Genomic DNA, 15,553 nt, shown 5'->3' with positions numbered 1-15,553 from the left:
AGTGATGGCTTATTACTAAGTGACTCCTTATAAAATATCAAGACTGATAGCATGATCCCTGTCAGAATTTTCTCCTTCTGGAAGAAGTCGCTCCTCAGCATTTGGGACTCCCAGGGGAAGAGAAGAAAGACTGCATGCTGATGATTCAAGATTTGGTGTGCTACTGGGACAAGGTCAGGCCAGTTGAATGAATTCCTTGCTCAAATTGTTAAGACAAAGTTTTCACATACATTTCTGGAAGTTTCATCCACATATATAAATATTTGTTGCTCTTAAAACAGGACTGCATATACCTTGAGTGAACAAGTACATCATGATTGCATTCATAACATACATACATATTCATTACATACATAACTTCATTGTGGCTATGCACAATCTATGAATAGCAATTTTTTTTCCTAAGATCTGAAAGTTGGCTTTACATTTAATCTGATTTAAAATCATTATTGCTGTCTTGAGGACCCCTTGTAAACAGTATGTTGTCCCTCTTGAAAGTAATAATCTATAAAGATAATGAAGAAATAGTGTAGTTAAGTGCTTCTTGGTTATTTTTTGCAAAGCAACCTCAAGGAAAAAGAAAACATTTTGCGCACCTCCGCAGTGACTTAAAATAAATTCATTACATTTGATCATTTTTAAGATGACCAAAAAAGCAATATAAGTCCCCTTTCAAAAAATGTTTGGTTTTTTATAGGGTTAAAACACGTTACAGGTTAATCTGAATAGGAAAAAAAACCCCATCAAAATTTAACTTGAAGAAAAAAGTAAAAAAAGTGCTGATTTTTGTTTTGAATGTTTTCCTGCCAGATGCAAGAGACTCCAACCTTACACAACGTGTCCTTCACAGTGAGAGCTGCTCAGTTGCTTGCTGTAATCGGTCCCGTGGGCTCAGGGAAGGTATGGTTGCCATCGTGATTTGTAAAGTAACGCCCACTGAGGGTCGTTTGATGTTTTGTGCTAGTCTTCGCTCCTCAGCGCCATCCTGGGGGAGCTGAACCAAGAAAGTGGCATGGTCAAGGTTCGGGGGCGGTTGACCTACACTTCCCAGCTGCCCTGGATTTTACCCGGCACCATCCGAAGCAACATCCTTTTCGGCAAAGAGCTCAACCGCTTCAAGTATGACCGAGTGCTGAGAGCCTGCGCCCTCAAGAGAGTGAGAAGTAGTCCGCTTCCCTTTCAGGGTTCTCGGACCTTCAGCTTACAGCAATGTTTCCCAATTATTCTTTGCAAAGGGAATTATTCTTTGCTTGCCCCCACTCGCAGCGGTGACTATAAATGACATCATTATCAATGAAAATTGTATACCTAAAATTGTAAACTTTTTAACATTACAAGAGAAAAAAAAACGTTCAAATCAACTTTCATCAAATGTTGATTTTACTTTTAACAGGATTCATACAAGTCACAGATTATTCTGAATCTGAAAAAAAACAGCTTAAAGTGCATCAAAGTGCCCAAAATAAAAATATATGTATATTCGTCAAACCTTATTAAAACTTGAAACATTTTTAACCAAATGATGCTGGGAAAAAAAATCAGTGAATAAATAATAACGTGTGTAAATTGATCTGAAACATTTAACACAGTTTTAACCGAAAAAAAAAAAAAAAAGTATTTAAAACAATAATAATTCACGCACCCAATCACGCCTAATGACAATATGTGTCCAGCACACCTACAAAGCATGCTTTTGGAGAGCGAGAAAAAGCCGCAGTGCTCAAAAGAGAACGCACATGGGCACGGGGAGATCATGCAAACTCCGCACAGGAAGGCCAGTGCGAGCTGGATTTGAACTCGGGACTCGTGGCGGACACGTTAATCCCTTTTTATCTATTAATGTTAAAGTATTGTTGATATATACTTTATTATTCTTCAACTGAAAATATTGACAGCAATTTGAAAGTTTGTAACTTCCGCAGACTTTGACCTTGTGAGCGCCACAGCACCACCTAGTGCCATAGATCTTGAATTACACCTCATAGCGCAAAAAGCAAAGCTTGTTTTCCTGCCATCACATCGCAGGCGCGCCCCACTATTTGAGGACTGGCTTACAGTAAGTCCGCTTTGGAATGACTCTGTAAGAGCTGCGTTTGGACCTTATCCAGGACATGCAGCTGCTGCCAGGTGGTGACTTGGCACCCGTCGGCGACAGAGGGGCCAACTTGAGCGGAGGACAGAAGGCCAGAGTCAGCTTGGCCAGGTACACAAAAGAAACTTTCTTTTTTTTTTTTTTTTTTACTCCTGGCGTGACTTTTTTTTTCTTTTTCAGAGCAGTGTACCAGGATGCAGACATCTACCTACTAGATGACCCCCTGAGTGCCGTGGACGCTGAAGTCGGCAAGCACATCTTTGAGGAGTAAAACAACTGTTATACTCCAGCTGTTTTTGTTGGCATATTTTGAAACCGGTCATTTTTTTTTTTCCGTAGGTGTATTTGTGGACTCCTGAGGGACAAGCCACGTGTTTTCGTCACTCACCAGCTGCAATATCTGAAGGCCGCACACCAAATTGTAGTCTTAAAGGAAGTGAGTGAGCATTTTCATGTACATATTCAAAATTGCATTCGAACATTTTCAATGGGGCTTGACCTCATGACAGTCAAGGGTGAGCTGGAGCCTATGCCCGCCCACTTGACGCATGTGCCACATTGCTACCTAAGGACGGTTTGGTCTTAAATGAGACCAGACTCTGAAAACTGTTGGCAAAAATAACCCATGAGTCGGAAAGGGATTGTCAAATGAAAACCCACAAACCAACGCAAAAAAAAAAAAGGTTTTGTTACCGCCCACCGACTCCCCAAAATAATGCTAAGCCACAAACAAAATTTTATTGCTCTGTGGTTAATTCATTTGACCCAACTTTTTAGGTTAAATAAAAGAACCAAAATGTTGATTCAGTCCTTTTTTGACCCAAATTTGGTTATTTTTCTGCTTTTAGAGTTAAAAACAAAAAAAACAACAAAAAAAACAAAACAAGCACAATTGAAAACATTCTGAAAGGATTTTTTATAATATTTTTTGAAAATACTTATATAAAATAGGTTATAACAAAGGCTTTTTTGGGTCAGTCAGACTTTTTTTTTTTTTTTTTTTAAAGGGCCAACAAAATTGCATGTTTATGGGTCGAATGTATACCCCAATAATTGGGTCACCCTATTTTTTTGGGTAGAAGTCAGATTCAAGATTCAAGAGATTTATTGTCATATGCAATGTAACACCACACAATGACATTCTAATGACAGACTAAATTCCATAATTGAGCAAATAATAAGGTAGGCAATAAAAAAAGCCCCCCTCTTTTTTTTTAATGATTTTTTTTTTCCCTCAAAATGTACCCTTTTTTCATTCTAAAACCAGATGGGTCTGAAATAACCTGAAGTAAATAAATAATAAAATGTGTGCTAAATGGTGTCACCTTAACTACCATGCTCCTACGGTCCATTTCTAATACATTTTACGTAAAAAAAAATGTACGTTAAAACTGGTTTAATTTCTCTATGATTAGGCGCCTTTAGACACTTAGAGCGCTTCTCGTAGTCGGAGGAAAAAAGATTTGGAAACGACAAGTCTATTTGGATACAAATTCCACTAATTCATGTTGTCAGGGTCAAATGGCGGCCAAGGGGAGCTACAGGGACTTGCAGAGCTCTGGACTTGACTTCTCCTCACTCCTCAAGGAGGACGACAGTCAGGAAGAAAGAGCGAGCACGACCCCCATAATGGCCTCCCTTTGCCCCGCCGCGCTCTCCGACAAGTCCATGTCGTCCATGGCGTCTTTGTCCGCCTCGTCCTATTCGCTGATGGAAGAGACACTCACACTGGTAGGTGCAACAGGAGAGTCATTGATTTTGATAAGACACTTCAAAGACTTATTTGACATGCAATATTATTGTGGTTGCTGTTCACTGGATTGCATCAGAAAGAGATGTTTTTTATTTTTTTTAATGTTTTGCTTATCATGTCGCCAAAGCTTTCAGTCTGATGCAATAAAGTTCGACAGCAGTGCAAACAACTGCAGCAATATTAAACATCTTGTCAAACAACAAAGGCATTCAGTAAAATGAAGGCAAACAGTTTCAAGAAAAGAGTAGCTTTATGAAAACATTAAAAAAAATGGAGGGACTGGCCACATATATATTTAATTGTTGTAAGGCTGGATATTAAAAAGACACATTTTGAGCATTATAACTAACCATAGTGGGTTTTTTTTCCACAAATATTTTCTCCACCCATTCCCATAAAAAACATAACCTGCCAATCATTTTTGAGCGTTCTGACTAATAGTTTGTGACAAAACATTTTGTCAGTTGATGTAATGAATTACTCACAAATTGGGTAAATGGTGACAAGACACTGAAAAATTAAATGTTTTCATGGACTATTACGATTTTTTCCCCCCACCTTTTTCCCTATTCTCATAAAAATTATTGTTAAAACAATGCATTTCTTGCAATTTTATTCTCCATGTCACTATTTCAAAAGGTTGGAAGCTTGTACATGGATGACAGGCATTCTGTCAATGTTGCATTTTTGCTACTTTGGTGCCCAAAGAGTTAATTTGCCACAAAAATGCAAATTTCTTTTGTGTACTAAATTACAGTATAGTATTGCGAAGATTCTCAGGCTATTATGACTGATAAAATCAAAGCTTTTCACAATTTTGTAAAATGATGCCTTCTTCCTTCCCACCATTTTATTTTAATTCGTGTGCCTGGATGGGGTTGGTGAGATTCATATATTCTCCGACAAATGGCAACAATGACTGCTAAAAACGTTCGGGATCTCCCGTGATATTCCGAAAATTGTTTTCTGCGTCCCGAGGTCACAATGAGAAGAGAAGTGTGATGTTTTTCCCGATGGCCACTAGAGGGCAGAAAAGACTTATCTTTCCTGCACAGCGTGCTGTTCAATGATGGACTGATTGGCGTCGGTGTGTTCTGTGCAGGCATCGCAACCCGCGGAGGAAAGGCGCAAGCGGGGAGACGTCGGCCTGCAGATTTATGTGAAATATTTCACAGCTGGCGCTAACTTCCTGGTTCTCTCCCTCCTCGTCCTCCTCAACGCTCTTGCACACGTGAGTCCATGCCTGTTTGCAAAACGGAGTTGTGTGTATTTTCGGCTGAAATAAAACGGAATATTCATTTGTTTTAAAGGTGGCGTTTGTGCTGCAGGACTGGTGGCTTGCTCATTGGTAAGATCACACAAGTGCTTGTAGAAAAGAAAGGATAAAAAGAGGCCCACCGCGGCTTCAGGGAGGAAATGTTTACATTTATGTGTCACTTGTTGAAGACCACCTTTTGCTTTTCCATAGTGGGAAACGTCTTGTTTGCGCGGCTTCTTTTCTTCCTGTTTATGCATCCTTGTGTTTTTCTTTTCTTCGGCAGGGCCTCCGAGCATCAGCGCATCAACGTGACGCAGTCCCTTCATGGCGGCCTCCCCACACAGCTGGACCTTGACCTGTACTTAAGTGTTTATGCAGGTGAACCTTGCTGATTTTACACCTAAGAAAAAAAAAAAATCTATGTCTGTGCACTATAAAATAGGTCATCCATTTAGAAAAAGGTTGTTTGGCAGCAACCCAAGGCCTTCAAGGCCAAGTGTGGGTACACGGGCCTCAGCTGTATTGCGAAATAGAGGCGCTTTTACTCCCATTGTCTCCCTGTGACTCTGAACCTCTTCACTCTTTGTACTTAAACTCACAGGAAGATAGAGGGAACAAAATAAAAGAAAAACACTTAAGTGGGTGACATTTGTTTTCTCTCTGTGCTCAGAACACTGATTGAGATTTTGTCCTTGGAGGAAGCAAGAGGATGGCGTCAGAGTGTCCTGATAGATTTTGATGGTTTGTTTTTGTTTGTGTGGAAGGTTTGACAGGTGCAGCCGTGGTGTTTGGCTTTGCTCGCAGCTTGCTCTTCTTCAACGTCCTGGTGAGCTCAGCCCAGAGTCTTCACAAGCGCATGTTTGACAGCATTCTGCGGACCCCCATGCACTTTTTCCAAATCAATCCGATGGGTAAGGGACTGACTTGCATGTATTCTTGTTATTTCAATTAAGGTAACCACACTGACCAGGTTATTCTAACCCGTCGACACGAGAAAGCAGACTGCGCCCTGCTTCTTTTATCTTGCTTATAACCCATCTTCAACCTCAATATATGGTTTTACTTTTTGATAGTCCGTTCATCCATTTTCCTGCAAAGTATCCTTACTTTAAATTGAACTACGATATTTTTAAAGAAGCATATTTCTTCCCACATGTATACATAGCAAATTACAAGTACTTTAAATGAATAATTGATTTATTTTACAGAAAATAAATACAAAATTGGGCTCTTAAGAGGCAGCTGGAAAAATAATGCCATTTGCTATTGCATCGAGAAATATCTAATTATAAACAAACATATAATTATGCTGTATGTGTTTATTTTTATACATATATATATAATATATATATATATATATATATATATATATATATATATATTTGTATATATATATATATATATTTGTATATATATATATATATATTTGTATGTATATATATATATATATATATATATTTGTATGTATATATATATATATATATGTATAAGTAGGTACATTATTTATACTATTCTAAAGGTAGGAATTACAGAATGTCTTGATTAAAAATAAACTGAGAGCAAGTGACATTTTCAAGCACGTCAATTGTAAAAAGTATAATTCTTTTTTGCCAACCACTGTAATTATTCCGACTAATGTGTCATTTATTAGCTGAAGTCAAGAGGTTGAATGATGGCTTGAATTTTTCCTGGCCATTGTTGGCCTGTCAGCAGACAATTACTCAGTCTGATCTCGTAATGACAATGCATATACAACACGGTGTGGGAATGTGCAACAGGGGGGAACTCGTATCTGTGTAATGAGTCACCATCAACTGCTTAAATATGATTTGAGGGTGTTTGAGGCGGGCGTAGCGGCAAAGCACGCCTTTTACAAAGACGTGTGTGTTCCTAAAGCAAACATCGGTAGCCTCCTAATGGCCACCCGTGTGTTTGCTGTTGCTTCCTTGCCGCGTGTTGGACTATCTGGGTGTGACTTAATCTATTCAAACAATTTGAAATAATGTAATAATCTGTGTTATATCGCCGTGCGGGAGAGGCTTAGCACACACACGCTTTATCTGATTGGAGCTATCAGTGACCGGTCCGTTTATTATTACAGCTTGGCCTGCAGGAGGGCAAACGACGGTGTATGTCAACACTGGATTTGCAGGATAATGCTTTACAGATAAAGATATTCATCCTTAATTGATTTGGCATATTTACACTTATCCGCATAATGGAAGATAAACCTTGATAAATCCTGCTAGTTGCTTTACCGTCGAAGCTGCACCAGCATACACAGCAGCCACGGCAAGAAGGGAATGACAGAAAATGACACCCGCGCAAAAAGAATCCTCACTTCAGAGAGATACTAGTTTATAACATTACTTTCTAATTTTAGGCAGAACTTTAAATATACAAAAGCTCCATCGTGAGAGATATTGTTTTGATGGCTGTTTTTGGTCTCACGCAGCAAGATTACACACCACCAATTACCGTTCAATTTTGGTGAGCACCCAAAAAAACACAGATAAAGATATTCATTTTGAGTCATGATGCCAGAAAAACAAATGGCGGCGCCCAACTGCAGCAAGGGGGGTACGTGAAGGCACTTCACGGGGTACGTGAGATTTTAAGAGGAGGAATCAAATTGAATGCTTATTAATGCAATGACATGAACAGTACATTCTTGTTTTCAAATTAAGAGCAAATTCATTGGAACATGAAGCAACTTGTGGACTCCAGCACGTTGTGTTCATTAAATTGCAACTAGTCCCCAGCTGTGCGTCAGGACAAAACCTCTTCAAAAATCTGTATCTATCAGCACTCCTGGGTGTTATTTTCCAAACTGTCTGGTTACAGCAACATCATGACATGAACATAGCTGAATGTTTTGAAATAAGACCAGCACCAACATATTTTCAACATAACTCACGACACATTTTGATTTTTAGAAAACTGCACTAACAGGAGAGTAACATGCCTGGGTTCACTAGTAAAGCGTGAGCATAATATCATCATACTTCGGTAGTCTTCTTCTGTCTCCCATGCTTCACTGGGAGATTAACCCCTGGTGGCTGGCAAAAAGGGGTCCAAAGCACAAGAAAAAAGTAGAGGCTTATAGTCCAACATTTGTGGTGATTTATAAAAAACAAACAAAAACAAAAAACACACTCAGATTGTTAGAATACTGTACTAACACAACAGTACCACACCTGATATTAAGCATGAGCATAATAGCGGTTTAAAGTCAAAATCAATACTTCGGTAGTCTTCTTCTGTCTCCCTTGCTTGACTGGGAAATTGCCCCCTGGTGGCTAATAAAAAGGGTTCCAAAGCACAAGACAAAAGTAGAGGCTTATAGTCCAAAATCTGTGGTAATTTATAAAACTAAACAAACACTCAGATTGTTAGAATACTGCAACCCAACAGTAACATGCCTAATTATGTTTACTAGTGGCGTGACCCCTGGTGGCGAGTGTATTAGAAGCTCAAGCTCAAAATCGATTTATAATATACATTAATAAATAATGTTCTGTTCTCTTCATTATGTTTTATTTTTTTCATTTTTACTTTTAGTTTTCAAAAGTATTTTAGCTGTTAGAGCAGGTTCATGTATTTTTTTATTACGTTTTTGTCTACAACGCATCACTTTAAGGTTATATTAGTTGCAGTCTCAGTTTCCTTATAAATGGTACTCGTCAAGTGTGAGAATAAAAATAGTATTATGAAATAAAAATAAAAGGAAAAAGAATATACCGTGTTAGCGGTTTTACCTTGCCGGCGGTGCGTCTTTTGGTAACTGCAGAATTTGTGATAGAACTTTTGTACGAGACCCTTTTTTGGATCTGGGTTTACACGGGTGAAGGATAGTTCCACCGCGCACGGGCTGAGCACCGGAGTGTCGGCCCGGAAGGTAAAGGTTACGCTTTCAGGCATCATCGCACAAATGTCTGCCTTGTCGCCGTATCAATGCGCAGTGCAACAATACGCTACAGCGGCGCCGACTTGGAACTGACGCTAAGGCTTTTGTACGTCTTCTGTATCAGCGATTGGACGCTTCTGAGCCATTCACTGCCAATTTGTGTCAGCGTTATCTCCGGCGCCGAGCGGATGTCGTCGACTTCCAAATTGGTGATTACAACCTTTATAGTTGACAAAACTCCTCGTCGTAAGATAAGTATCGGATGCGATATTAGTTTGAATGAAAGGAAGAGTGAAGCGCTGTTTTGTCTGCGTCAGAAAAATTTCAGCAACCGTTCGTACATCTACTAGGCGGATATGGCAAAGGAAAAACGGTAAAACGGGAGTGGATATTTAACAGTCTCTTAGCATAATCCCCTCATTTATTTCGGAGACTCTCAACACCTGACTTTTTACACTACTTCTTACAAACATTTCTGGGCGAACGCGAAAACATTTCACACAGACCCACTTGCTGCCATGACTATAAATGAAACTATTAAAAAGACCAACTTAAACCAACTTTCAGCAAATAACTACTTTTTACAAGATTTATACAGGTTACAGCTTATTCCAAATCTGACAAAAATAACAAAGCGCATGAAAGTGCCAGGAATGAAAAAAAAAAAAAATGTCAATCCATATTCAAACTAAAAACTGACCAATGAACCATTTGATAGGGGGGGGAAAAATTGATAAATGTAAATTGATCTGCAACATTAACACCAATACAGTATCTTGATTTTTTTTTTAACCCTGAAAAAAAAAACGCTATAAAACATTGTGCTAGTCTTTTTTCTAAATCACAATAATCGTTAATTTGATTTAAAAAAAAAATGTTGACAGCGATTGACAATGTTTCGAAATCCCGCACAGACTTGAGAGTGCAAAAACACCACCTGGTGCCTTAGATGTGTAATTACATTACACGGCGCAAAAGCAAAGCATGCGTCCCTACGCTTGTCCCTCTGCCATTGCATTGGTATGCACCCCACTATTTGAGGACCGCTAACATACCGATTACTAATAAGTTGCTCCATGTTCCAGTTAATTTGCTCTTAATTGGAAAAGAAAAGTAAACTGTTCCTATCATGGCATTAAACTAGCACACCACATCCCCTAATCTGAGGAACACATCTATAAGCATAATACTACTAATATTTTTAAAATCATTTTCATTTAACTTTAGAGGACAGTACCAGTACCACTTGCCATGCCGGACCCGTATAACAAACTAGTAAGAACAATTCTCCCGTATCGTATTGATATTCATATACTGTAAGTCAATGTTTGGAGTAGAGCAGAAGGTATGCTTGAAATACGGCCATTCATCCAAATGCGATCCAGCGGCAGCGACGGTGGCGGATGTGCTGAGCTGATGTTGATCCCTGTAATTTAGTGTCATCGAGTGGCTTAATCCCCTCAGAGACTGCGGGCCCAAGCCTCGGCTCATCAGCACAGCCGAGGAGCCGACTTTCGGCCGGTCCGTCTCAGTGCCAAACTTCGGATCTTCTGGAACTCCAGGCGAGATTCTGATTGTGTCTACAGAGCAAATGTTTTCTCTCGCGCCCCGGACCTGAAACGCGGACAAACGTCTGTATTGCAGGTCCGGGATGCAAGAGGCAAAGTGGGGGGGAAGTATTGCAGACAGCAGGATGATGATATCGAGGTGTGTAAATTGAATGTGGAGATGGAGCGGCGCGCGCGCGTGTGTGCAGCGTGGCTGATAGAGCTCCCCCTCGCTCGGCACTCGCGCTATTTAATTGCATGAAAGGGAAGGCAGGGAGATTGCACAAGCCTGGCGGTGAGAGCGAAGAGAATGGATTTAGAATGTATTAGTATTGGCAGCGAGGTGCCGGCGGTGGGAGGCTGCCCCGGGCCCCCTGGGCCCCTTCGTGGAAAGTGCAGGTGAGCGCTGCCACCTCCAGCCTTGGCAGCCCCCTCCTCCTCCCCGCTCTTCAGTTCTCCGACATTATTGCACTTGCCGGTGTGAAAAGGCCGCTCAAAGTGTGCCGGTGCCCACACGCGGAGTCGCTCGCTTATCGCCATGTTTACAGGGAACAGCCATTTGCCACACACCTCACTCCGGCCGGACCCCACTGTTCCACTTCTTTAAATGTGATTGGAGGCGGGGGGGGGCTCACCTGATCTCTCCACCTGGGAGGGTTTGATATTCGCCGAGCCTCGAAAAGTGGCGCAAATCACCCCCGGTGTCTTAAAAGCACGAGAAACGGCTTTGATTTTATGGCTGAAACAGCGATAACCATTTTGGCACAATAGGCCGTATTGTTGCCGAGCGCGCAGTGATTGAAGCCATTGTCCGGCGCTGATCTCGCCTCGCGGGCGTTTGCGTTAATGCATCGGAGGACCTATACCTGGTCGGCTCTCCGTTAACCGAGCCGCTCGCGGCGCCCAACAGCTGATACAGCCGACCGACTGACTCCGCGAGCCTCCGAGCGCCGCGTGATGTAACCGGCAGAAACGTATTCCTTTCTCGGCGCCATTGTTTGTCGGAGGCTCGCTCGAATTTGGGTCATCTGCGGCTTAGACGGTAACATTACATAAAACGCGATTGGATCCTGCGCAAACACGCTTTGACAAGCCGTTTTGCCCGGGCTAAAGCAAGGAGATTGCTAGCATAGCGGCGACAGCTCTACCCGCTTATTTGAACCCTCCCCTCAGGATGTCTGTATGCTAAAGGGGCCACTCACACTGCGAATACGATTAGTCCGCCTCTGAGTGTACAACATGCTTACGCCACTTGACTTTGAATCGACGCTGATTTGGAGCATTGCTGGGAATAATGCTTTGGCGGGGTTTATGCGATGGCTGTTATGCGGGAGCCCGGCCTGGTCCGCATGCATGTTTTTAGGCGGGAGCGCTATTTTGGATAAAGCTGTAAGCCGCTTACAGCCGTGGAGAGAGGTGATTACAGAGCCCACCTCCATAGCGGTGACTGGGAGGCAACTTTTAGGTCAGCGGTGCCACGGCTCCACCGGCGGACCGCATGCGCCCACCCCCCCCCACCCCCACCTTCTTAAATCACGCATCCATATTCATCTCAAAACATATTTGCTGCCTCTGTCGGGGGGGGCTTTTGCAGAGTAACTCCGGATGTGATAACAATAATACCGTACCTTTTTTCAAAGATGTACCCCTGTGAAATATTTTTAGGCACGTATACCCCCCTAACCAGCACAAAGCGCTTTCGGGTGGGGAGAAAAATGGTGAAACATGGTGCTGTACTATCTGTTTCAGATTTCATGAACGTTAAACTGATATTTGTAGTATTACCGTAATTCCTCAAATATAAGACACACTTTTTTTTCCCAAAAATGAAGGCCAAAAGTATGGGTGCGTCCTATAAACAGTAACCTTAAAGATTAGATTTTGTTTTTTCTAATTCGACTTTCGAGGTAGATTGAAACGTACGCACAGATGCGCATTTTTATATCAACTGTATTGTTACTGACGATAATTACTGTAACGAAACGAGCTAGAGGGCGGACTTTAATTGGCTGTTCGAAGCTAGTGCTGGTTGCAGAGAACAGCTGCTTGTTATCGCTGAAGTTATTGCAGGATTATTTTCAACAAAAGAAGCGAGCAGACCGAATCAACATCCGAGTCCATTCTTGTGAACAAACAGGAATATATCTAAAATGGAGAGGATCGTGTAACGGTCATGTTGTCTCCAGCTGATTCAAATAAGAGTGGCAAGGTATGGAGCTGTGTGCACTGATTAGAGCAGGGCTCCTCAAACTTTTTGGAGACAGGCACTTCTTTTAGAAAGCAAATTTTTCCAAGGACGCCCATTGCAACTGTATGTGGAAACAAAACAACAAAACAAAAAAATCCTCATCATGATGACATGGATTACATGGGTGTATTTGACACATTTCAAAACGATCGCCGTATTTTCTGCACGATAAGGCGCACCGGATTATAAGGCGCACCCTCAATTAATGACAAATTTCAAAACCCTTTCCATATATAAGGCGCACCGGATTATAAGACGCACCCTCAATTAATGACATATTTGAAAACTTTTTCAATCACAAAATAGTTATACTCAAAGTAATAATAATAATAATAACTCAAATAATAACTCTGAACTCTCAATAGCATAATAACTCAATGACAATATGAGCAACCTTGTTCAACTGTAAACACAGAAAAGAAACAGGTAAAGCTTACTTTATTGCTTCATTCTCCATCTATGAATCCCAATCTTAATATTGATCCACATATAAGGCGCACCTGATTATAAGGCGGCCCATCGGCTTTTTAAAAAAATGAGGCTTTTAGGTGCGCCTTATAATGCGGAAAATACGGTACATATTTAAAAATATCAATTTGGTTGACGTGATTGCTTTATGAAAGTCATGAACACTTTCACAATTCAATATAAAATAAAAACTGGCATAGATATCTGACTCTCCTAAATCATGAGCGGAAAAATTTCAAGTGCGGCAAAATCAATATTTTCTGAGTGAAAAGAGATGGCAGCGGTGGTATACGTGCGATGAGTTTTTCCTTTTCTGCCACAGAAAGGAGATCAAGAAAGCTTGAACGCAGGAGTTTGCCAATAGAAAGGAAGAAAAGGGGATGCAATCGCGCCATTTGAAATAATGAACAAACACCTGAGCACATTGCAAGCAGCTCAATTAACGTCAACGACGCTGCCAGTCACTAGAAGAAAAAGGCAGGCAGGCAGGCAGGCAGGCAGCGTTACCCCCTCCGACCACCACCTTTTGTCGCCGCACAAAAGCCTTCCTGCACGTATTCAGCTGAAAGAGTCTTCATGAAATGGAAAAAAAAATGAGTCATTGTTTTAAGGACATAAGTGCTTTTTTGTTCCTGCTCCGGCAATGTTTATGTTTTATTGTGATGCATTTGTCTCTGCTGGCTTGATACAGACAAAACATTGTCAAGTAGTTTTTATAATGGCTGCGGGTACTGTATTGTATACAGTGTGTACTGCATTGTATATTGTTTTTACAGTATAACTTGTAGAAATTCGTTTTGCAAGATATTTTCTTTGGGTCAGAATTCGCCACTCCAAATTGACCCCAAATGACTCACTGTGAATTATGGGAGATCCTACAGATACATTCTGAAGAAATGGAGTGATACAGTTTTTCAGGAGAAACACATGTTCAGCTCAGGCTCGGTTGTTGTCATGGGTGAAAGTTAAGTGGCGTACGCAAATGCAGGAAGTGAAACGCATAACGTTACGCATCAGAGACTCCTGTTGCGCACGTGTACCTGCGTGCGACATATACATCCTTGTATATAAGGGTAAAAATCTTGGCTCAGGCTGTGGAGATTGTATGTTCTGCCCAGGTTTTCTTTGGCTACATTGCACATTGCTGAAAAAAATAATACGTTTAAATTTCCCACGGCTGATTGTCTATTGCTAAGTGTGTTGTGATTTCAGTTGCTATGCACTTGCTACGATCATGTATTTCTCAACTTTTTGTCTTTTTTTTTTTATTTTTATTACCTTTTTCATATAGGGTCCTGTATTTACTGTTTTCCTTTATACACAGAATATTAATAACCTTTGGAGTCACGACAGTTCTTTAGTTTTTATTGTCACAGAGGATTGATGTCAATATTTAAGCTCTAGTTTTTAAGAGACAGTTTGACAGAACATCAAGTCAAGCTTCTCTAGTCTAGTTTCCGAGTCTACTTTCCAGGTTAATTTCCGATTCTCGTTGTGGTTATGTTAGAGTTGATAGTTTTTGTTAGTTTTGTGGATAAAAACTTTAGTTTATTAGATAAAAACTGTAGTTTTCCCCCTTCCGTGCCCTTTCTGCTTTTGGAGTCATCTTCTGCGATTAATGACAAACTCCAGCTCATCAGTGACCCAAATAAGAACAAGCAGGAAAGAATCTTCATTAGAGCATTATCATCTTAAAATTATACAGTATGTAGTGGATCTTATGACTTAGTTCAGTGGTTCCTCTGTGAAATTTATGATTAAGATTTGATTAAATTTTGGAACCACAATTGTAGTGCGTATTTCATTCAGCAACTTTAGAATATAGTGTATTTTTGGCTCCCGGAAAATTACATCGCAATGCGTGTCTGTATGCAGTTTAACAGCATAAAGGCATGCAACATTTTTCAAAGGAGAATATAATATTTATCAATGTTCCAAATAATTTGCTCTTAATTTGAAAAGAAAAGTGCACTGTTCCTGTCACGGCATTCAATTAGAGCTGATGATAAAACCTGATAAAAAGAATGTAACGTCCAGCCCCTGAAGTGCTTTTACGTGGCCTCCTTTAATTATGTTGAACATTTCCTCTCATGTGTGGTCCAACAGGAAGAATCCTCAACAGGTTTTCCAAAGACATCGGCCACTTGGACTCTCTGATGCCATGGACAATTGTGGACTTCACCCAGGTGAGTCTCACCTCGCCAGGTTTGCTGGCTGGCGCTGCAGCGCGGGGAGGCCATTTCATGCCTGGCTAAACCTGCTTTGTGGTGCGCGTCCCCT

At 40.8% G+C, this 15,553-nt stretch overlaps 1 protein-coding gene across 10 annotated transcripts in view; it reads left to right on the top strand.

Annotated features, from left to right (window-relative positions):
- Positions 1–15,553, top strand: part of LOC148423809 (ATP-binding cassette sub-family C member 4-like) — a 46,717-nt gene that overhangs the window by 4,921 nt on the left and 26,243 nt on the right. For all 10 annotated transcript variants that reach the window (XR_015865608.1, XR_015865606.1, XR_015865607.1 and 7 more), the window contains 12 exons: positions 66–173; positions 811–900; positions 965–1,156; positions 2,109–2,203; positions 2,273–2,359; positions 2,432–2,528; positions 3,608–3,823; positions 4,948–5,076; positions 5,156–5,193; positions 5,387–5,481; positions 5,868–6,014; positions 15,380–15,459. Coding sequence is in view for 6 of the 10 variants with exons in the window: in XM_088414881.1 (XP_088271007.1) it covers positions 66–173; positions 811–900; positions 965–1,156; positions 2,109–2,203; positions 2,273–2,359; positions 2,432–2,528; positions 3,608–3,823; positions 4,948–5,076; positions 5,156–5,193; positions 5,387–5,481; positions 5,868–6,014; positions 15,380–15,459 (1,374 nt within the window). In the remaining 4 variants the exon portion in view is untranslated. The remainder of the gene's footprint in view (positions 1–65; positions 174–810; positions 901–964; positions 1,157–2,108; positions 2,204–2,272; positions 2,360–2,431; positions 2,529–3,607; positions 3,824–4,947; positions 5,077–5,155; positions 5,194–5,386; positions 5,482–5,867; positions 6,015–15,379; positions 15,460–15,553) is intronic.

Source organism: Hippichthys cyanospilos, chromosome 5 (genome assembly GCF_059441005.1).
Source record: "Hippichthys cyanospilos isolate Australia breed blue-spotted pipefish chromosome 5, RoL_Hcya_1.0, whole genome shotgun sequence".
NCBI classification, from domain to species: Eukaryota; Metazoa; Chordata; class Actinopteri; order Syngnathiformes; family Syngnathidae; genus Hippichthys; species Hippichthys cyanospilos.
This window is presented reverse-complemented; position numbering and strand designations above follow the sequence as displayed.